The sequence below is a fragment of the Pelophylax lessonae genome, assembly GCF_965119305.1.
Source record: "Pelophylax lessonae genome assembly, chromosome: 5".
Lineage (NCBI taxonomy): Eukaryota > Metazoa > Chordata > Amphibia > Anura > Ranidae > Pelophylax > Pelophylax lessonae.
Window position 1 is genome coordinate 159824120 of NC_138772.1, and position 23518 is coordinate 159847637.

The 23518-nt window shown below is 38.4% G+C and overlaps 1 protein-coding gene across 2 annotated transcripts in view; it reads left to right on the top strand.

The window, feature by feature from the left end:
• RBMS3 (RNA binding motif single stranded interacting protein 3) overlaps positions 1-23518 on the top strand; it is an 882638-nt gene that overhangs the window by 341602 nt on the left and 517518 nt on the right. For both annotated transcript variants that reach the window (XM_082258270.1, XM_082258271.1), the window contains exon 3: positions 8438-8496. In XM_082258270.1, the coding sequence (XP_082114396.1) occupies positions 8438-8496 (59 nt within the window). The remainder of the gene's footprint in view (positions 1-8437; positions 8497-23518) is intronic.

Below are 23518 nucleotides of genomic sequence, written 5' to 3' on the forward strand. Positions count from 1 at the left end.
TGCCCTGATTGGGCAAAGTCAGGCCAATCAGGGCACAGTAAATAGCTGGTTGTTAAGGAGCGGGCCAGGAAGCCAGCTGCTGCGACCTTAATAATGAATGAGTAATCAGCTTCCCCGCTGACAGCTGAATGAAAAAAAAACCTCGCCAGCAATAGAAAAATATGAAAACAAATGGCATTGGGGTCCCCCCAATCCATGCCAGGCCCTTTGAGTCTGGTATATATTTCAAGGGGAACCCCACACCAAAATTGAAAAAAAAAATTGTGGGGTCTCCCTTTAAAATCTATACCAAACCCCTATTCAAGCATGTAGCCTGGCAGGCCAAGAAAGGGGGGGAAGAGTGAGCGCCCCCCTCCTGAACCATACCAAGCCACATGCCCTAGACATGTGGGGCTGCTTCATGGCGGGGGGCTCTGCCCCACATTGTTTTTTTAACATTTCTGTATTGCCGGCAATGGTATTGTATTGCCGGCAACTTAAATGTAATTTTTTTCTTTGTATATGTCAGTTTTTCTGCAACAGGTTTTAAAAATGGTACAGATATACCACTTTACAAGCTGACTAAGAGGACCACACCCCCCCCCCCCCCCAGCACTATATTTAAAGGAATTTTTCATTTTTATTGTTTCACTTTAAGCATCATTCAAGCATGAATCTTTTAAAAATCATTAAAAAAAACAAAAACATTTTTTGTATTGTTACATGTCCCCCAGTGCAGGACCCAGGTCCCCATACCCTTTTTATGGCCAATAACTTGCATATAAGCTTTCAAAATGGGATCTTTTCTTTTTTCAGGTTTGGGTCCCATAGACTTTAATAGGGTTCGCGGCTTGGGTACAATTTTTTTCCATGTTCGGGAGTTCTGGTGCGAGCAGGGGGGGGGGGGGTTGTTTAACCCATCACAAGCTATGAGTATTAAGTCGTTACATACAGATAACAGCTTGCCTTGTATTATTGAAGCGGGTACAATTTAAAGACACATGCGTATTTAAGTTGGTAGTCAGTGAAATAGGAAAATGGTTAAAATAAGTAGAAACAGCTACAGAGTCCAATGCATTGGGGGCGCAGCTCATAAATGTTTGCTTCTTGGAACCTGAACATTCCAATAAAGCATTGTTGGTGTGTCTGCCAGTTAGGATAGAGGTGCTTAGCCCTTCAATACACTTTTTTCTAAATCCAAAAATTATAGGTCACACCTTTTTCACCTGTTTCCCAACCATGTGGTTTCACTTCACGTTCACTTGTCCTGTAGACACTAAAGGAATTGACAAGAAATGTTTCCACAGTGTGGGAACCTCTCTAGTTATCATCAGTGCAAGTTTCCCCATTGGAAGATTTCCCCTCTTCCTGTTCTCATGGCTAAGATTTTAAGATTTTCCCTCACTTTAGTTCCAACACACTTAGAAAGAATGAATATTCCCAGTGGGAACACAGACAGCAATAAAAGCCTGATAGGGTTTTAGCCTTTCCCCACCCTACATGTTACTATAGTATTTACCTATATTGGGGCCCTATTAATTTAAAAAATATTCCTTTGTTTGATTTTGGTTCATGATTTTTACATCAATGGGCTTAAAACACAGTGATTCTATATTGGCTAATGGTGAATTTCAATTATACTGAAAAGATATTTCAGGATCCTAATAAAAAAATGAATTGCTTGATGACAAAATAATTATGCATTATTTTATTGCATTATTACAGAGGATTTTTTTGTATTTGGTCCTCAATCAATATATCAGTTGAAGAAGTGTTGATTACATAAAAAATAGAAAGTGATAATAGAAGAAATGGGAAATGGGGATCATAAATTATGAATTTGCTGTAATACCTAATAATGACGTCTAACTTGTGAGGATATGCTATGGAAATGTAATTTAACATTTATTAATTCAGCAGCCATTCAGAAAGCCTATACTGACATACACTACCTATACTACATGGTTTATTTTAACAAGTCTTATAGGGAATTTCTGTTTCATTGTTTTATTTCATTCTTTATTTAAATACAACAAGTTCCAGTATTAAAGAGAAAACAAATAGTGCCATATCAGTGTAGTATAAAATTCACTATATTTTTCATCAAAACATCATTACAAAAAAAAACATGGAATAATATCTTTATATATTTTGACATTAAGGCCTGGATTGGATCTATAATTTGTCTATCTGAGAGGAGTTTCTTGTGAGCTCAGTATTATGATATAGTATTGAAGGTTTGAGGATGGGACCTCAAGTATGGGTGTGGGGAAGAATATAATTTTTTTTTAGAACCATTGTAGGGAAGAATAACAAGCTCCATAGTTAGCTGGGACATTGATCTGCTGTGCCATGGTGGTTTGTCTCAATCTGCCCTTGTCCATTCAGTCTAAATCTGACTTAAAGGGGGGCTGTCACCAGGTCCAGGACATTTTTAGATTGTAAGCTCTAACGAGCAGGGCCCTCTGATTCCTTTTGTTCCAAATTGTAGTGTAACTGTAATGTCTGCCCTCATTTTGTTAAGCACTGCGCAAACTGTTGGCGCTATATAAATCCTGTATAATAATAATAATAATATACATGATTATTATGGGCAAGAAAGCCTGGAAGCCTGTGTTAGTATCCTGGTTGTGGGTCTGTACAATGACTTACTGCTTTTCACATTACTGGACTGCTGAGTGAGAAAAGCATTTTACCATTTAGATTAGTGATCGACCAATATCGTTTTTTCGTTGCCGATACCGATATTTTGGCCAATGCATATCGGTATCGGCCAATATTTTCGTACATTTACAATTTTTTTTTTTTATTTGACAGGTACTCTTATGGAGGGATCTGTGGATCTAAAAGACCCCAAACCCCTCCTCTGCACTTAAAAGCATTCAAAATGCCAAGTTTGGCTGTTTTGAGTGCTGTAATTCTTTTTTAATCTGGCGCCAGTACCGAGAAGTGATGTCATGACATCACTTCCGGGTTTTTGCATGGAGACCCGCTCAGAGGCTTTGATCGGGTTTTCAGCGGCTGTGCAGCCTGGTTGCCCGGGTCTCCCAGTGGGACGGGTGAGCCACGGAAGGTGGCTGGTGGAGGGGGGGGGGAACGTCCCCTCCCACTCCTTGTCATGACAGATGAGTGGCTTCTCAGCCACATCGGTTGTCATTGCAAGACAGCCAACCGTCGGCTATGGACGCTGGTACCGGGGTGATGCCTCTAGCTGCAGGCATCACTCCGATACAAGAACTTTCCAAAATATTGGTAATATCGGCCACCTTGGTGGTCGATTCCGATATATCGGGGAAAGTGCAGATCGGCCCTCAATGTATCGGCTTTGCTGATAACCGGTCGATCTCTAATTTAGATACATTATTCTCTAAGAAACTGTCACTTTATCTTTTAAGCTTATAACAGTTGTAGTAACTGCTGATTCAGATAAAATTTGTCATTTTCAGTCTTTATAAAACCTGGGGAACCCTCCATGTTGATACAATGGTGGTCACAATCTTCGTAAGTATTTCCATTCAAAATGGAAATCTTTTATTCGATATCAACAACCCAAAATGGAAGCATTTAGAGACAAAGCAGTGCGAAGACTTTTGAGTTCAGGCAACAGACGGTACTTAGTATAAAGAGTAAGTGTAAGGTTACACTAAGAGCTATGCTAACACGTTGTATGCAAGCAAAAAATGTGAACTAAATTCCAGCAATATAAATAATCTAAACCCCTTAGGCTGTCCCATTAGAATATTCAATAAAACATAAAGATAATATCTAATAAATAGAACATTTGTTAAAATAAGCATACTTTAAATCTTAAACATTTTGGCAATGAATCCACATTGCTTGACAACATGCCAAGATTTATAGCCAAGAGGTGTAAACATATAGCTGCACATTCAAATAAGTATATACTTAAAATAGGACTAATTGAAGGAATATAAAACCCTTTAAAGTCTTTAATGTAACTTATGATGAAGTTTTCTTTTCAGCAATGTCACCCGAGATCACTTAAATACAACTACCTTTTATGTGTTCATTGACTGAGACTGGAGTAACAGCTAATTACCACATGTATTCTTTGGATGTCTGCCCATGCACATGTCTGAATATATCTTATTGGCATGAACAGTTCTGTTAGTAGGTTCAGTCAGTTTATTTTTATGTCAAAATATTTCAAGTCAAACAGATTTATACAAATGAACCAACAATAAAAATTCTGCCAGGAGTCTGATAATAGTTTTGTTTTTTATTTGTAGAAAAATTAATATTAAAAAACACGATTTCAAAAAGTTTAAATTACATTTTAGATAGTAAGCTCACCTACATGATAAAGGGAGGATAATGCTTTGAACATCTGCAGTATAAGGTTTTTCTTGTTAGACATTAAAAAGCAATACTTTTGATTTTTTACTTATTATGATAAGTTATAGCTCAGAGAATGTGTGCATTTCATGGGACACTTGAGAGTTGCAAGGATAGCCAAGGGATCTCTCAGTAACTGGATGTTTACATTTTTAATTTGTAACTGATAACTGGTGAACATATTCAGCTTTGTGACTGTTGGGTTATAACCCAGTAATAATGGTATTTAGGTTGTATTTTTAGGCCCCTTTCACACTGGCGGTTGTTGTGCTGCTGGTAAAAGCATGTTTTGTTATTTTGAAATTCCCTCACTCCTGGCACAAAGATTATTCACATTTTTACATTGTGATTATGTGCAATTACGTGCGTTTACATGCGGCTTGCGTTTAGCTGCGGTAGTAAACTCTTGCCTTTTGTATAGCAACTGTTTACCTATTTTTCTTTGTACTGCGTTTATATACAGATAGCTGCGGTACATCGCTCCTGGATGCTGTCAACTTTATTTTTCCTAAATGCACAAAACTGTATGTTATGAAAACGTTGTGTGAATGGGGCCATAGGGATGCATTGTCTGCATTTAGCTGCGGTAAATAAGTTCCTCTTTCCACAGCTAAAAGCTGAAATCTAACCGTTCATATGAAAGGGGCCTTATCCACTGTCTTTTACCTCTTTGAAGCCTTGTAGCAAAATTTTCCTTTTAGATTTTGTTTTCTACCACTTCATTAACAAAATTGAATTCACTCCACTCTGTCCTTATGATCATCTGTAACCTCTGCTGCCAAAGAAAGAAATTCCCTAGAAATGTATTACCAAAGTATTCCATTGTCTAAATTACAGGACGATTTCTGTCGCAGAAGATACAGATGGTACACGGTATTTCTGCAACATGTTTTGATGTGGTACATTTTATGTGGTTTTTGGTGGATGCACCAGCTTGGTGATCCTTAAAGTATGTCTAAAGTAAAATGTGCAAAACGCCAGTCATTTTTTTGCCTTTCGTTGTTACATTGCTTTTCCTTAGCTTCTTGTCCAAGAAACTCAATAAGAAGTCAAACTTAATCTCTCCAAAGATAGATGAAATCCAAACTTAGACAGTTGTCACCAGAACAGGTGTTCCCATTGGAAGATTTCCCATCTCTTCCTGTTCCAGTAGCAATTGTAAAATTCTAGAATTTCCATTACTTTCCCTCCTGGTGACAATGATCACCAAGACTAATAGAGAGGATTATTTCCCTAAGTAAGGAGCAATAAAGACCAGGCAGAGATTTCAGGTTTTGCTTTAGATATAGTTGTCAGGACCCGGCCTTGCTTGTGACACTGTGGTTCCCAGAGCAGAGGGTCGTAGTTACATTGTCCACCAGCAGGTGTCTCTCAGCAGCCAGCAGATCCCACTAGTCAGTCTCTACCTAATGCTGGCTGTTGGGAGGGTATTTCATCCCTCCTCTACATTTCCCTGTTGCTCCATTGTTTTGCCTGATAGCCAGATAATGCTTGCTGACTTATACTGAGCCTAGATCCTCATCCTGCTCATGTCCTATATCTGTACCTTGTACTGTGCCACCTCATTCTTGATAACCAGTCCTGATTTGCCTTCCTTACTGTTTCTTCCACCTCCAGTTTTACCCTGCTGATCGGTGCTCCCCTTTTGTTTGTATATATTGTATTATAGTTAGTTTGCTATTTAGATTTTTTCATCACTTAGTTACGTTGCTAGTTATGTATTTTGTCAATTGGTTTATGGTTCATTTATCTTGTCATGTTTGGATTGTATTCTGATGTTTGGATGTATTTTGTTTCATTGTTAATAAACTTGCCTAAATCATATATCCTGTATAGTGTGGTTTTAGTTTCCTTAGTACAGCTACACAGACCTGGTTATGGTTATCTCTGCTGATGGATACCTGCTCTTGGTATCCTTGGCAATAGTTTAAAGTAATCATGTACTTTATTTTCAGAGTTTTTAAAGATTGTGTCTAAAAACAGAAACCAAAAGATCCTTCCTTCTGTAATTTCTATAGTGAGAAAAGTATTTTCTTTGCCCATTTTTAACTTAACTTTATTTTGTTATAAGGATGTCCTTTACTTAATAACTAAAAGGGCCCTTACTTGCCTCTAAGGCATTTGGTAGTGAAATAACTAATAACAGGGCTTAGCCATTAAGTAAAATAAAATCAAACAGCAGCAACAGGGTGACAGTAAATTAGGGATGGACACTGAGTTGGCTTTTTTTGCTATCAGGCAGGACATTTTTTAAGGAAATAGAAGTTCACTTTATCCACAACTTCTCAAATTATTTAATTACGATTTTCAAATTAGACCTTAAACCGTTTAAAAACTATATTTGTTTCTATATTGCAATAAGATACATATGCATCAATCTAAAACACACCAACAAATCTTTGCTGGAAATGTAGCATATTTTTTATGCCATTTAAATGCTTTAAATAGTACAAACAAATTTCTTCTTTTAACCACTTGCCCCGTACAGGCAAAGTGACGAAGGACTACGTCGCTAGCCTGTGAGCCTCTAGGGGGTTCACTAAGAAGTCCGCGCGTGTGACCGGTGGACCCGATGTCCGCCGGTCACTCGCGATCGTCCGCTGTGAAGGGAGAAAGGCAGGCGGCTAATGTAAACAAAGCCGCCTGTCAGTCTCCCTGATGTAAGAACAGAGATCATACGATCCTGCTATGTAGGATCGTATGTCTCTGTGCTTACATTACTAGCCACACCCCTTTACAGTTAGAAGCACATCCCTAGGGACACACTTAACCCCTGCATCACTAATAAAGTTAACCCCTTCCCTGCCAGTGTCATTTTTACAGTAACAGTGCATATGTATAGCACTGATTACTGTGGTAATGTCACTGGTAACCCCAAAAGTGTCAAAAATGTCAGTCAAGGGTCCGATCTGTCTGCCGCAATGTCGCAGTCCCGCAAAAAAATCGTAGATCGCGGCCATTACTCGTTAAAAAAAAAAACACCATAAATGACAGAAATCTTTCCCTTTGTTAGTAAACGCAATAACTTTTGCGCAAACCAATCAAAATACTTGCAATTTTTTTTACCAAACATATGTAGCAGAAAACAAATTGGCCTAAAATGTTAAAAATTTTGACTTTTTAATTTTTTTGGGGGGAATTTCATATAATGTGAAAAATATTGTTATTTTTTCAAAATTGTCGCACTTTTTTGTTTATAGCGCAAAAAGTAAAAATTGCACAGGTGATCGATACCACCAAAAGAAAGCTCGGTTTGTGGGAAAAAAAGGACGTCAATTTCATATGGGTACAGCGGCGCACGACCATGCAATTGTCCGTTAAAGTCACGCAGTGCCGAATTCGCAAAATAGGGCCTGGTCAAGAAGGGGGTAAATTCGTCCGTGGCTTAAGTGGTTAAATGCCTTTTAACATGCTCACATTTACTCTAATTGACTCAGTAGATTGACTGCAGAAGAAAACTATGATTTCTTTATTTTTTTAAGTTAGAATCACTAGTTTAAAGGTGGAACAGGAACATCAGGTATAGTTTAGCCACACCAAAAGTGGTTTGGATGTTGTAAATCAACACAGATGAAACAAAACAAAGAAGGACTATAGTACAACATTAGAAACGTTTGGCAATAATATTACAATCTGAAAAGCTGAAATGTAATGTATCATTTAATTCAAACACACATGTGTTAAATGTTGTAGCTAAATGTTTCATTATGGCTTTTACACATCATACTTTTGTACATCATCTTCAACTGAAAAAGAAAAAAAAGATATGATACATATTGCTAACTGAAAATTGCAATTGTTCAGAAGTTTTTAGTGCGTGTTGGGAAATTTCTAAAGGACCATCATTACAATGAGTGTGTGGCAATAAGCCGGTTGTACTGAATCCTATAAATAATGGGTTTCTTAAAAGATGGTTAATTCATGCAAAGACGTAAGACTGTAAACATTGAAGAGATTGCTGCTGAAACATACATAAAATATAATAGATGTTCAGCTATATGTTGTGTCTATTCAACTACATGCTATTTTTTGCATGACATAGATAGAATGTTTAAAAGTATTTGTAAAATTCAGGTTAACAATAATTTCATTTTCTTTTCAGTTATGGAAAAATTGTATCAACTAAGGCAATTCTTGACAAAAACACAAATCAATGCAAAGGTATGTAAAATATTTCCTTAAAATATGATTTTCTCATATAATTTGAATGAACATCAATCCATTTTGAATTAAGTTTATACTGATTTTAGAAATGCTAAACAGTACAGTATGTTATTTATACAGGCTTAGTTAGTGTGGTATGTGTATTTCGTGGTGCTCAACCAATATAGTTTACAAAACACCATGATTATAGACAAACCTGTGATGTTTTGTTGGTACACGTACTGAATCTTTGTTGTATATAAAACATTTGGATTATGTAACATAATTAATTGCTATTAGCACAAATGCTATACTATATAATAAAAACTGATTGCAGGCAAGTATGACTTTGTCTTCTATATAAGTAATCACAAACCTGGACAATTGAAATTGAAAGAATGAAAACAATAATGAAAAAAAATACATAAAGATATGTACATCTCACAAGTGCCATCAGTTATGTAATGAAAACTGATAAAAAAAATTGTCTTCATTATTTCAGTTTTGTGTTTATGCCACTAGATTGAGTCATTCGAGTCATTCATGGTCACCCATATACCCCTTGTGTACTGATAACAATGGCAGCAGTCTTGCCTCCTCTGTTGAACTTTTAATTTGACTTAAGAATCATGGAGCAATCATGGGGCAAAGCTTGAACTTTGTTAAAGGGATTTTTCAAAACTAGAGCATTCAAAGAGCAAAAGAATGTGTATGATGAAGAAAAAAGCTACTTTCTCTGTAACCCCCCCCCCCCCATACTAATGACTCCATAACATTACCAATAATTCTGAGTATTATAAAAATATAATTTTTATTATAAAAAGATTTGATTAAAAACATATACACATATTCCGCCTCCTCAAAAGACTCCCATATAGTTGTATGACTTATCCCATGCAATATGAACAGACAGCTATACAATAAAAATAGTGTGATGTCAGCGCTCAATTGGTCAATTAATGGCTGCCTGCAATCAGTGTAAAAATACCAACACTCATAAGAACAACATAAATAAATATTGCAGCGCTGTAAGTGCAATCGAAAATTATATAAAATTAAATCTATTTTTTTAAATGATACATTGAAGTGTAAAAAATAGTGATACGTGTCCTTAATCACAAGAAAGTGTCCTTTATATCAGATCTAAGTGCAGAAAAATGACAGTCTCAGATGTCACCTGTGATATCTTGCCTCCACCATATAGCTGATAAACAAACTCACTGGAACCCGCTACTGTCTAAATTATAGGACAGCAACAAGACAAGCCTCTAGCTGCTTGTGTTCTTCCTCTCTGGATATTAATGTTAATCAAAAAGATGTAGCAGATCTCCCAATCTTTATAATGAGGCCATCAGGAAACTCTCAACCGATCAGACAGGAAAATCACCAAACGCAAGAGAAAGGACTTATAGTGTAGTATACTACACTACTACACTATGTGTACTTTCTCTTGCGTTTGGTCATTTTCTTGCCTGATCGGTTGAGAGTTCTCTTGATGGCCTCATCATCAAGATTGGGGGATCTACCACATCTTATCGATTAACATTAATATCCAGAAAGGAAGAACACAAGCAGCTAGAGGTATTGTTGCTGTCCTATAATTTAGACAGCAATGGGTTCCAGTGAGTTTGTTTATCAGCTATATGGTGAGGGAAGATATCATGGATGACACCTGAGATTGTAATTTTTCATCACTTAGATCTGATATAAAGGACAATTTCTTGTGATTAGCGACACTTATCACTATTTTATACAAGTCAATGTATTATACAGCTATTCAAACCAACTTTGAATTTAGACAATTTCTCAACAAATGAATAATATCAGAAAGATGCATGTAAATGCATAGCCAACTATTCCACATTTGTAGCTCCTCTACGTATTTCACTGCACAAAGCTGCTTCCTTGGGAGGTGTGGAGGTCACAATGTCTATAAAAAATAAATAAATAAATAAATAAAAAAAAAACAATAGCAAGAAGTTATGACAGTATGAAAAATAAGTTGTTATGCATCACAAATAACATCACTGAGCTAAGGGATCAAAACTCACTAAGAAGTGAAGAAATGGCTATACCTGGTCACAGGTCCCACCAGAGCCCCTCAATCCCTCACTGTGACAGGTATAGAAGCAAACAAGATCCAGATAGCAGGAAGCTAAAAACTAAGGATCAAAGCAAACATAAAGAATTTCTCAATTAGTTCAATATAACTACAGTGTCCAGTCTAGATGGATGCATAATGAAAAAAAAACAAAGCCAAAGAAAGGTTAACACACCCACCAATAGAAAAATATAACTGGTGCTTAGGAGTTGGACCCTGAGCGATGAGGGAAGTTAATTTCTAAATATTTGATATAAATATCACAGTACTTGAGTAAAAGGGGCATCAGAATATGCATCCATGTGTACAATCACAAGGGCCAATTTGAGCACATTATGACAGAAAAAGGAGAGAGATTAATTAACCCACATGCTTGTGAAGGAAAATGCTAAGCACACCAAACAGAGTTCACATTTCCAATTGTTAGCCACAATCCTTTCACCTTTTTTCCACCAATAAGACTTGCACTGTGCTTCAGTGTTTGACTTTTAAATGCTAAGCACTCCCTTACCCTTTCCCTTAACTCAATACTAGAGGTGTACCAAACTGTTCGCCGGCGGACAGTTCCCGGCGAACTTAGCATGTTCGCGTTCGCCGCTGCGGGCGAACATATGCGATGTTCGGTCCGCCCCCTATAATACATCATTGAGGCAAACTTTGACCCTGAACTTCACAGTCAGCAGGCACATTTCCAGCCAATCAGCATACCTCCCTCCCACACCCTCCCACCTCCTATAAATAAGCAAGGGCAGCATCCATCTTAGATCATTCTGAAGCAGTGTGTTAGTGAGAGCAGGGAGAGTGTTGCTGCTGCTGCTGCTGTTAATAGCTAGGGACAGTTGTTAGTCAGTGTTCCTGGTCTTGCTAGTCAGTGTTCTTGGTCCACTACTGCTGTAAGGACAGCATTCTGACAGCACCCCAAAAAGCCCTTCTAAGGGCTGGTATTTGTGTATTTTTTTTATATATATATATATATATATATATATATATATATATATATATATATATATATATATAGTGTCCCCAAAAGCCCTTTTAAGGGCTGGTAATTGAGTTTTTTCTTTTTATATATATACATATATATATATATATATATCTAGTGTCCCCAAAAGCCCTTTTAAGGGCTGGTAATTGAGTATTTTTTTTTATTTATATATATATATATGTATATATATATATATATATATATATATATATATATATATATATCTAGTGTCCCCAGAAGCCCTTTTAAGGGCTGGTAATTGAGTTTTTTCTTTTTATATATATATATATATATATATATATATATATATATATCTATTGTACACTGCAATTGCCTGCCCGCTGTGTGTGAGAGGCCACAGACCCACCACAGACTGTACTGTGTGCACACCACACTCATTTCGGGTGGCACAGGCACAGTACCTTGCATTTTAAAAAATATTTTTTTTTTCCTCTGTCATAATTGCAGTGAGTGCTGTGTCAGGTCCACAGAGTGCACTGTACCCACTGCAGTGCACTGCCCACCACTGATATATATACGGTGGCACAGCATCTTGTTGCAAATTGAAAAAAAAATAATACATTTTTATTATTGCAGTTGCCTGGGCTGCCAGTGACTGTTAGGTCCACAGAGTGTACTGTGCCCACTGCAGTGCCGCTGCCCAACCCACCACTGATATATACGGTGGCAGGCATGACTTTTTTTGGATTAGTGTCTGGGGGGGTCTAAAAAGCTTACCTGTGAAGTTTCAGCTCTGTAGCATGTCCAGAACCAGAAAAAAAAGATCATATAGGTGTAAACGGGGTTCCCACCATCCCTGCTCTACTGAAAAATGATCTTTTTTTCTGGTTCTGGACATGCTACAGAGCTGAAACTTTACAGGTGCACTTTTTAGACCCCCTAGACACTAAATAACACAAAAAAGTTCTTAAAAATTGTCATTTTTGAAAGAGAGCCAATTATTGGAAAAATTAAAAAAAAAAAAACTTAAAAAAAAAAAAAATTCTTTGGATTTATTGTCTGGGGGGGGGGGGGTCTAAAAAGTGTACCTGTGAAGTTTCAGCTCTGTAGCATGTCCAGAACCAGAAAAAAAATAGAATTAGGGTTAGGGCTAGGGTTAGGGTTAGGGTTAGTGCTTAGGGTTAGAGGGTTAGAGTTAGAGGGGTAGGGGTAGGGCTACTAACTCTAACCCTACGTATCTCACCGTAACCCTAACCCTAGCCCCTAACACTAAACCTAACCATAACCCTAACCCTCTAACCTTAACCCTAACCCTCTAAGCCTAGCCATAAAAATAACCCTAACCCTAAACCTAACCCTAGCCCTAACCCTAACCCTAGCCCTAAGCCTAACCCTAGTCCTAACCCTAATTCGTAATTTTTTCTGGTTCCGGACATGCTACAGAGCTGAAACTTCACAGGTACACTTTTTAGACCCCCAGATGCTAAATCCAAAGAAATTTTTTCTTTTTATTTTTTTTTTAATTTTTCCAATCATTGGCTCTCTATCAAAAAGGACAATTTTTAATAACTTTTTTTGTGTGATTTAGTGTCTGGGGGGGTCTAAAAAGTGTACCTGTGAAGTTTCAGCTCTGTAGCATGTCCAGAACCAGAAAAAAAATAGAATTAGGGTTAGGGCTAGGGTTAGGGTTAGGGTTAGAGCTAGGGTTAGGGTCAGGGCTAAGGTTAGGGTTATTTTTAGTGCTTAGGGTTAGAGGGTTAGAGTTAGAGGGGTAGGGGTATGGCTACTAACTCTAACCCTAAGTATCTCACCGTAACCCTAACCCTAGCCCCTAACACTAAACCTAACCCTACCCCTCTAACCATAACCCTAACCCTCTAACCTTAACCCTAACCCTCTAAGCCTAGCCATAAAAATAACCCTAACCCTAAACCTAACCCTAGCCCTAACCCTAACCCTAACCCTAGCCCTAACCCTAAGCCTAACCCTAGCCCTAACACTAATTCGTAATTTTTTCTGGTTCCGGACATGCTGCAGAGCTGAAACTTCACAGGTACACTTTTTAGACCCCCCAGACGCTAAATCCAAAGAATTTTTTTTATTTTTTTAATTTTTCCAATAATTGGCTCTCTATCAAAAAATTACAATTTTTAAGAACTTTTTTTGTGTGATTCAGTGTCTGGGGGTCTAAAAAGTGTACCTGTGAAGTTTCAGCTCTGTAGCATGTCCAGAACCATCAAAAAAATTAGAATTAGGGTTAGGGCTAGGGTTAGAGTTAGGGTTAGGGCTAGGGTTAGGGTTATTTTTAGTGCTTAGGGTTAGACGGTTAGGGTTAGAGGCGTAGGGGTAGGGTTACTAACTCTAACCCTAAGTATCTCACCGTAACCCTAACCCTAGCCCCTAACACTAAACCTAACCCTAACCCTTAAAGCCCAGTTCCTGTCCCATTTTGGTCGGTTCTGGTCTGTTTGCGGTTGTTTGCGGTGCGTTAAACGGGGAGTTTGGTCTGTCACTGTGAAGCGGGCGTAACCCTTACACTACCTGATCGATACAACATCATACCTGATCGTATACACACACTGGATGTTTTAAAGCATGTTATTCCAAACAATTTAGGAATGTTAGGTGATTTATGCCCTTTATGGAATAAAACCCGACTCTGCGTCAACTACGTAATTTTGCATGGGAGTTTTGCCATGGATCCCCCTCCGGCATGCCACAGTCCAGGTGTTTGTCCCTTTGAAACAACATTTCCATTACTATTGTGGCCAGAAAGAGTCCCTGTGGGTTTTAAAATTCGCCTGCCTATTAAAGTCTATGGCGGTTTCGCAATGTTCGCCGGTTCGCAAACATTCGCCGATGTTCGCGTTCGCCGTTCGCGAACGGCGAATTTTATGTTCGCGACATCACTACTCAATACCAGCATGTGCCCTGAACTAGAGGGTTCAGAAAGGGGAAAATTTTGCAACACAGTCTGGAAGGATGGAACTCAGAGAGACAACTTTCTGGAAGGGGGCAGCTGAGAAAAACTTTGGGGGGGGGGGGGCATCCTGTGAGAACCTTCAGCAAGATTCAGTGCCTAGAGAAGTGTATTCCACCTATTTCATCTGTTTGCCTAAGGCTGGTTTCAAACGAGCGGTCCAATCAGGTCCACCTGTCAGTTTTTAGGCAGACCTGATCGGATCAGCCCGCTGACACCCGTTGGCATTTGATCCGATCCTGTCTGATAAAAACAGGCGGATGGGGAAACCATTCCCCATCCATCTGGCGGATCGGATCATTTGACAGTCAGATGGAAATAGACAGGTGGTCAGACTACCCCATAGAGAACAGTGGGGCTATGTCCGTGTCAGCTCTGCAAAGCAGAGCCGACATGGACCTGTCATCCTCCTGCTCAGTGGAGCAGGTGGATGCGCATAGAGGAGGATAGCTTGTTGCTACATTGTTTGTGCTACATATTCTCTGCAAAGAAATCTCTCAGAGTTCTAGAGTTGCATGACTCTTTAACAGCACAGAACTGCCATATATACCAGTTATTTATTCATCTTATCAGGAGCTATTATGATAGACTATATAGCATTGCCAAGCGAAGACTGTTCAGCTATCCATACAGAGGATACATCCAAACAATTATTTTGAAATATTGTCTGCTGAATCAATTAAGCTTTCTATGAGGAGTCTTTCTTCAATGGAATTATCTTAAAGAGATTACACACTTAATTTTTCCAGAGTGTAATATTATTAAGAGACAGTAACTCCGTTGCTACAATGTTGCCCACATTGTTAATGTTATAATGTCAAAACTTTAATTCCACTTGTAATTAATGAACTTGTTGGCCTGTTTGTTTTAACAATTTCTCATATTCTCAGAATGCAGTTAATACTGAATAAAGTTGCCTATAATGTACAATTGCCAAATATCTGGGTCATGGGATTTCTGAGGTGTTACCAGACTTTCTTATCAAGGCCAAATCTTACAGGAGTACTACATTTGGGAGCTTATTTGGGATACTAGCTCTGCCCACCAGAGAAATCCTCACCCAGTTTCCTCATAAAATGCAAAATGGAGCCCTAATTCATTACTGATTGGTACCAATAAATGGGCGTTGATCCTGCTAACTGTACTCCTTTTTTGCTGCTAGTTTCTACGTTTTTTCACTGAACAGATTTACAGTCTCATGGACCATTTAAACTTTCAGAGGTGATGTTTAATCATACAACAGAAGAAATTGAATGGCACTGTACATGTCCAGGTGCTAATGCAATGAGTTTATTTAACAATCTGATTGGATCCACTTGATGTGATGGAGCCGTAAAATAAAGGTGATAGAGCGCATATTGTGTGATCACCAATAATCCAAACATAACCTTACAAGAAGTCTCCATGCTAACTAGAAGGAACATGGGTTTCAGCAACCTCAATGACTAGCGCTGTTGTGCTGCATTGGGAGACTTCATGACTAAGTGCAATCAGACCAGCACTGCTTACTTTTAGTAGGTTACAGAAAGCTTCTCTGGGACACAGACCTTACCCATCAGAGAGAAGGAGCATGAAACTTAGATGAAGCAAACCACTGGAATAATTGGATATTTTAGAAGTCCAAAGGAAACCGCAAATCACATATAGTCTAAGAGGGGTTGCAGCAAATTTTGAGGGTGTCACCAGACAGTACATATTAAAGCCAGTACTTAGGAGCGCAATACATAAATATGTGAATGCTCTACATTTATAAATCAGTCTATTAGATAATATAAAGATATGTATGCACAACCTTTTTATACAGTAACTATGAAAATAAATGACATTTTTTCGACATATCGGTACAGCATTTCAGATTTTTTTTCCCCATCACCTGTGACAAGGTTAAATAAAATAACAAATTTACTAACACTTTCTATTGACTATACGAAAGTAATTTAATCTTATACCAACTGACCTTTGCTTTCAGAAGTGCTTTTGCATTACACATACATTCGGATGCATAAAATATGTAAGACAGATTTCATAGGATAGCTCTCTCTCTCTCTCTCTCTCTCTATATATATATATATATATATATATATATATATATATACAGTAAGTGGCTCAGAGGCTTGATCTCCAGCATTTCCTAAGTTACTTTCATATCTTTGGGTGCTGACAGAATGAGTAATCTATGTCTCCCCGAAAGGGAATAAAAGGGAGTTAAAATGCCAAACATATAGGCACATTTCACTGAACTTGAATTACTATCATTTACATCTGTCCCCACTGACTGTTTAATTATGTGCATGCAGGTTTACTTGCAGTTGAATGAATACTTATTGCCATCTATATTCTATCCTGTTCTTCTATTGTGTATCATAAAGCAAACTGAGCAGCCGGAGGATCATTACATTTGTCAAACAAAATATGCTGCAACTATCATATATTTACCGTTCAATCTCCAGGTCTGGCTCGTTCATCCATGTCGAAGTGCCTCTGTGATCTTTGTTGAATAATGCAGCCCATTTATTTGTAGATGGGTCAGCATTGTATTTGTAGCCAGAAAGCATACACATACATATGAAAGGAAGTGATAGAATATGTACTTTAATGAACTAAGAGAATATCTATACATAATTTACTTTTCAGTTTATTTATACTGTGCATGTTTATGCATACAGTATATTACCACCATACTATGTAGGACTTTAGAGAGTGATTGCAACCATTCATTTCCATTCGAGCCCCACTGGAGCTTACAGTATATAGACCATAAAAGGTATGGGTGAAAATTGAGACCTTTTGGTGAAATTGTCTGTAAAATGCATCTGAGACAATGGAGAAGATGACGTTATGGAAGTTTGGGTGATTTTTAGGGGTTCAATGGTTAGCTTCTGATGGTTAAAGAGGCATTTTGAATATTCTTAAATTATTTTTTAATATTTGCATTACTCCTTGAAAACATCTTTAATAATTTTATTAAAGAGTTTATTTAGGTACAAATAAAGTTCTAGAAGAAAAACAGTGACAACTTTGTTGTTAATGAAGCTGACATGGGGATAAATGCCTTTGTTGATAAATATAGCTATTGAACCTTAACTTAATACTAGTGATGATTCATTTATCAACAAAGTCATGTAATTCCCAAGTCAGCATTCACACTGACATGGGGGTGAGTGGTTTTGTTGAATAAAAAAAAAAAATAATATATATATATATATATATATATATATATATATATATATATAGGTACAGTATATATATATATATATATATATATATCACCAGGTGCACACCATGACTTATTCTGACATAGCTTTGTTTATTATCAAACCTGTCAAACATGCCTAATCCATACCAGTCAAGAAAACTCGCAAATCGAAACCATGCTTTTCCAATTCAGTGAAAAGCATATTTCTATTTATTTCTTACATCTGCACATTATTGGAAAATTCACTTAATATTCACTCAATTTAAAAACATACCCACTGGGCATTTATACCACCTTCCTAACCAGGCCAATTTTAAGCTTTCAGTGTGCTCACATTTTGAATGAAAATTACTCAATCATGCAACACTGTACCCATATGGAATTTTTGTCCTTTTTTTTCACACAAATAGAGTTCTCTTTTGGTGGTATTTAACCATCACTGGGTTTTTTATTTTTTGCCTTCTTAATAAAAAAAGACCATCATTTTGTAAAAAAAAAAATGAATTTTTCTTTGTTTCAGTTTTAAAATTGTTCAAAGTTGGTTATTTTTGTTCATAGATTTTGGCCAAAAGATATACTGCTACGTATTTTTGGTAAAAATAACCCAAATAAGTATTTATTATTTGGTCTTTGTTAAGGTTACAGAGTCTACATGCTATGGTGCCAACCATTGAAAGTTTATCACCCCTGATGTACTGATAGCCTCATAGTATCTAATTTCTTGAGACACTAACAAGCCAGGAAAATACAAATAACCCCCAAATGACCCCTTTTTGAAAAGTAGACAGTCCAAGGTATTTAGTAAGAGGCATGGTGAGTTTTTTGAAGTTGTAATTTTTTCACACAATTCTTTGCACACTGAAGATTTTCTTTTCACAAAATTGTCATATCACCAAGGTATTTCTCACACACTGTATAGGCATGCTTGCAACTACACCCCAAAATACGTTCTGCTACTCCTCCTGAGTAAAGGGATACCACATGTGTGAGACTTTTGCACAGCCTGGCCACATACAGAGGCCCAACATTCAAGTAGCACCTCCAGGCATTCTAGGAGCATAAATTACACATATAATTTCCTGACAACCTATCACACTTTTGAAGGCCCTGGAGCACCAGGACAATGAAAATGCACACAAAATGACCCAGTTTTGGAAAGCAAATACCCCAACACATAATCTAGGAGGCATAATAAGTCTTTTGGACATTTGGTCATTTTTTTCCCACACGTTTTTGGAAAATGTGGAAAGAAAATGAAAACACATTTTTTTTTACACAAAGTTGTCTATTTATAAGATATTTCTTACACATAGCATTTACATAGCAAAAATTACACACCAAAATACATTCTGCTTCTTTACACAGCCTGGCCACATACAGAGGCTCAACATTCAGGGAGCACCGTCAGGTGCTATGGGGACATAAAATTACAAATCTAGTTCCCTGACTATCCATTACACTTTTGTGAGGCACTGTGGGGCACTGATAAGCACTGATGTGGCACGGATGAACACTGATGTGGCATGGATGTGGCATGATGAGCACTGATGTGGCATGGATTTGGTATGGATGTGGCACAGGTGAGCACTGATGTGGCATGGGTGAGCACTGATGTAGCACAGATGAGCACTGATGTGGCATGGATGTGGCACAGATGAGCACTGATGTGGCATGGATGAGCACTGACATTGCATGGATTTGGCACAGATGAGCACTGATGTGGCATGGATGAGCACGGATGTGGCACGGAAGAGCACTGATGTGGCATGGATGAGGCATGGATGAGCACTGATGTTGCATGGATGTGGCACAGATGTGGCACAGATAAGCACTGATGTGGCACAGATGAGCAATGATGTGGCACAGATGAGCACTGATGTGGCATGGATGAGGCACGGATGATCACATGATTGAGCCACGGATGAGGCAGCAGATGGGCATGATTGAGGCATGATTTTGGCATGGATGATGCATGATTGAGGCAGGGATGGGCATGATTGAGGCAAGGATAGCCATGATTGCAGCACGGATAGGCATGCTTGAGGTATGATTGAGGCATGGCTGAACCATGATTGAGGCATGGATGAGGCACAATTGAGGCATGGATAAGGAAGGAATGAGGCACGGATCAGGCAGGGGTGAGAGGTGCTGCAGTCTCCCCCCTCTCCTTGCATGATGTACTGATCACTGTGTACAGCATGTGAGAAGAGGAGAGAACTGAACCAGACATGCACCAGTTTGTTGACAACTAATCGCTCCATTATTGGATGGAGCGACCACATGCTTAAGGGCCGCTGTCATTGTCCCTTTACCATAAGCTGTGATGCACAGAGTCTCATGGATACTTTCTTGTGTGCGCCCCAGGGAGCGCACGTGAACCACGATTCTGGGATGACATCATTGTACTCCCTCCCAGAATAAGCAGACCGTACTGTAGCTGTCATTTGGCTATGGCCAAGTCGGCAAGTGATTAATGTGTGAAGAACCTTTAGTAAGTCAGCCTCATTTTATCATCAGCTTCCCATTAATTTCCAGTTTTAGATCCTGTTAGAGAGTATGCAGCAGCTGTCTCTAGCATGCATTCCTGCTGACTGGTTTGATCCTAGGGCAGGATCATTAAACATGGAGATGTGTGCCGTCTGGCTCTCCACATCTCCCTAATTGGTCTGAGATTGAAAAAATATTCCCATGCAGCATAGCTGGACTACAGTACCACCTAGTAATGCACTGCACTCCCTATAAAAGAGCTGTCACAATCAAAGCAGCTCAGAGCGCGGGAAGCGTCCGGAGAAGCAGGAGCTTCTCCGGACGCTTAAAATCCATACCAGACCTGAAGGGCCTGGTTTGGATCGGGGAGGGGACCCCAAGCCGTTTTATTAATTTTTTTACCTGTATTGCCAGGAGCCAACAATACATTACAGCCGCAAGCAAGTTTAAATTACATTTTTTCCTTTAGAAATGTCAGTATTGCTGCAGCAGGCAACAAACATCGCACAAATGCGCTACTTTACAGGCACATTAAGGGGGCCCCCAGGCATGATATTTAAAGTGAACAATAAGGAGTGATAAATATGTTAAGATGATCAATCTCATAAATACACTCACCCTGCGCTTAAACAGATACAAGATGGCACAGTAATAAATAATATTGACTTTACGTCAAAGCAACTGCTATAACAATAATGGTCAACAACAAAGGTGTCTGATGATATTAAATGCAAAAGAAATACAATCAAACACTAGCAGCGCTATACCAAACGGACTGAAGTATTAATTCAAAAGTCCTTCAACATAAAGATGGGTATTTCAGGTCCTGAAGTAGGTGGGTTAAACACAGTCCTTTATAACAGGTAGGGTGTGAGGGATCCTGACTGCAGCACCAGACTTCCACCACCACTTTGTGCACCCCCCCTATTTTTAGAACTCACCAGATAACAGTGAATCAAGATCCTTCAAAGTTTTCCACCACTTGGCTAAACCGTTGGACACTGGACCCACTCTTCCTCTAATATTCACACAATCTCCTCCGTTTAGGAGGAAGCATCTAGTGAAGGCATTGAGTGAAAGTAAAATGTCTGCTGGATAACTCTGTACCCAAATTCTAAGCCAGTCCTGGGGTCATGGAAGAGCTCCGGCGTGACTGTAGGTGTCCTATGCGACCGCGCACAACGGCTCTGATGCGTTTCGTCTTCCGACTTCAACAGAGAGCCCCCTGTTTATACTTCAGTCCGTTTGGTATAGCGCTGCTAGTGTTTGATTCTTTTGCATTTAATATCATCAGACACCTTTGTTGTTGATGATATTTAAAGTATTTAGAATATTTAAAATATTTTAATTTTTCATTTTTATTGTTTCACTTTAAGCATTAATAAAATCACTGCACCTGTAAAAACAATTGTTTTAAAACATTTTTTTGCATTGATTCATGTCCCCCAGGGCATTACCTGGGTCCCCATACATTTTTGGGGACCCGGGTACCCGGGAACTGCCCTGCGTTTAAGCCTTTAAAATTAGGACTTTTGATTTTTCGTGTCCCATAGACCATAATGGAGTTTGCATGTTTCGCTAGAACATTTCCCCTGTTCGAGATGTTCTGGTGCGAACCAAACAGGGGGGGGTATTTGGCTCATCACTAATAAATTCCACCAAAATAAGTCTAAAAAATTTATATAAAATACATTTGGTACAGTGTTGCATGATTGTCAGTCAAACTGTTACAGCATTGAAAGCAGAAAAATGGTTTGCATAGAAGGGTGTGTAATATGCTAGTGTTGTGATAGAGAAATGAATATACGGATATTTGCCCTGTACAGAAATAACTTTAATGTGTATTTTATTGCTGTCATCATGGTCTAGAGTTTTGATGACATTGTACATGCTACTTATATATTGTAAATGTATGTCAAGAATCAGGGGACTGTAAAGAAAAATGATTATATTCACTTGATTATTTATTCATGGAGGAGGCAGAATGTGATTCATAAGCACCTGCACCATTTAAATAGTTTTCTATTTTCTGTTATTCTTTTTTTTTTGTAGGCTGTTATTATATATTAACAGCACTAAATACCTTGGAAAAGGACACAAATATTAGCACATATTGAACTAGCAATGCATTTTCCTGTTTTTGTGCTCAATTCAGCTCTACCCAAGTGATCTATTCTGTAAGGGCCCCTTATTGTAGAAACGATTACTGCTTCAAAGCAATCTGTGCAGATTTTACATGGCACGTAATGCAACTTGTGTTTTTAGAAGCTCCCTGCAATTTGGAAAGCCTGAATCGTCCTGCAATGCTTGCGAGGAGCTGTTAAATAAAGAAAGCTATGCATTTTGTAACTCCTAAAACTTCTACAGTATGAGTTACCAACCTGAGGACCTGATTTTTTGAGTTTACCTTCTCACTAGAATTAGCACAAGAGGCACGTAAAAAGGGTACTATGATACTAATACTCCTATATAGACTTTAAAATTATAGGAAGGTATGCTTTATTTCAAAGTACAGTGCTTTGTGAAAGTATTCGGCCCCCTTGAACTTTTTGACCTTTTGCCACATCTCAGGCTTCAAGCATCAAGATATAAAACTGTCTTTTTTTTGTGAAGAATCAACAACAAGTGGGACACAATCATGAAGTGGAACGAAATTTATTGGATTATTCAAACTTTTTTAACAAATAAAAAACTGAAAAATTGGGCGTGCAAAATTATTCAGCCCTCTTAAGTTAATACTTCGTAGCACCACCTTTTGCTGCGATTACAGCTGTAAGTTGCTTGGGGTATGTCTCTATCAGTTTTGCACATCGAGAGACTGAAATTTTGGCCCATTCCTCCTTGCAAAACAGCTCAAGCTCAGTGAGGTTGGATGGAGAGCGTTTGTGAACAGCAGTTTTCAGTTCTTTCCACAGATTCTCGATTGGATTCAGGTCTGGACTTTGACTTGGCCATTCTAACACCTGGATATGTTTATTTGTGAACCATTCCATTGTAAATTTTGCTTTATGTTTTGGATCATTGTCTTGTTGGAAGACAAATCGCCGTCCCAGTCTCAGGTCTTTTGCAGACTCCATCAGGTTTTCTTCCAGAATGGTCCTGTATTTGGCTCCATCCATCTTCCCATCAATTTTACCCATCTTCCCTGTCCCTGCTGAAGAAAAGCAGGCCCAAACCATGATGCTGCCACCACCATGTTTGACAGTGGGGATAGTGTGTTCAGGGTGATGAGCTGTGATGCTTTTACGCCAAACATAACGTTTTGCATTGTTGCCAAAAATTTTGATTTTGGTTTCATCTGACCAGAGCACCTTCTTCCACATGTTTGGT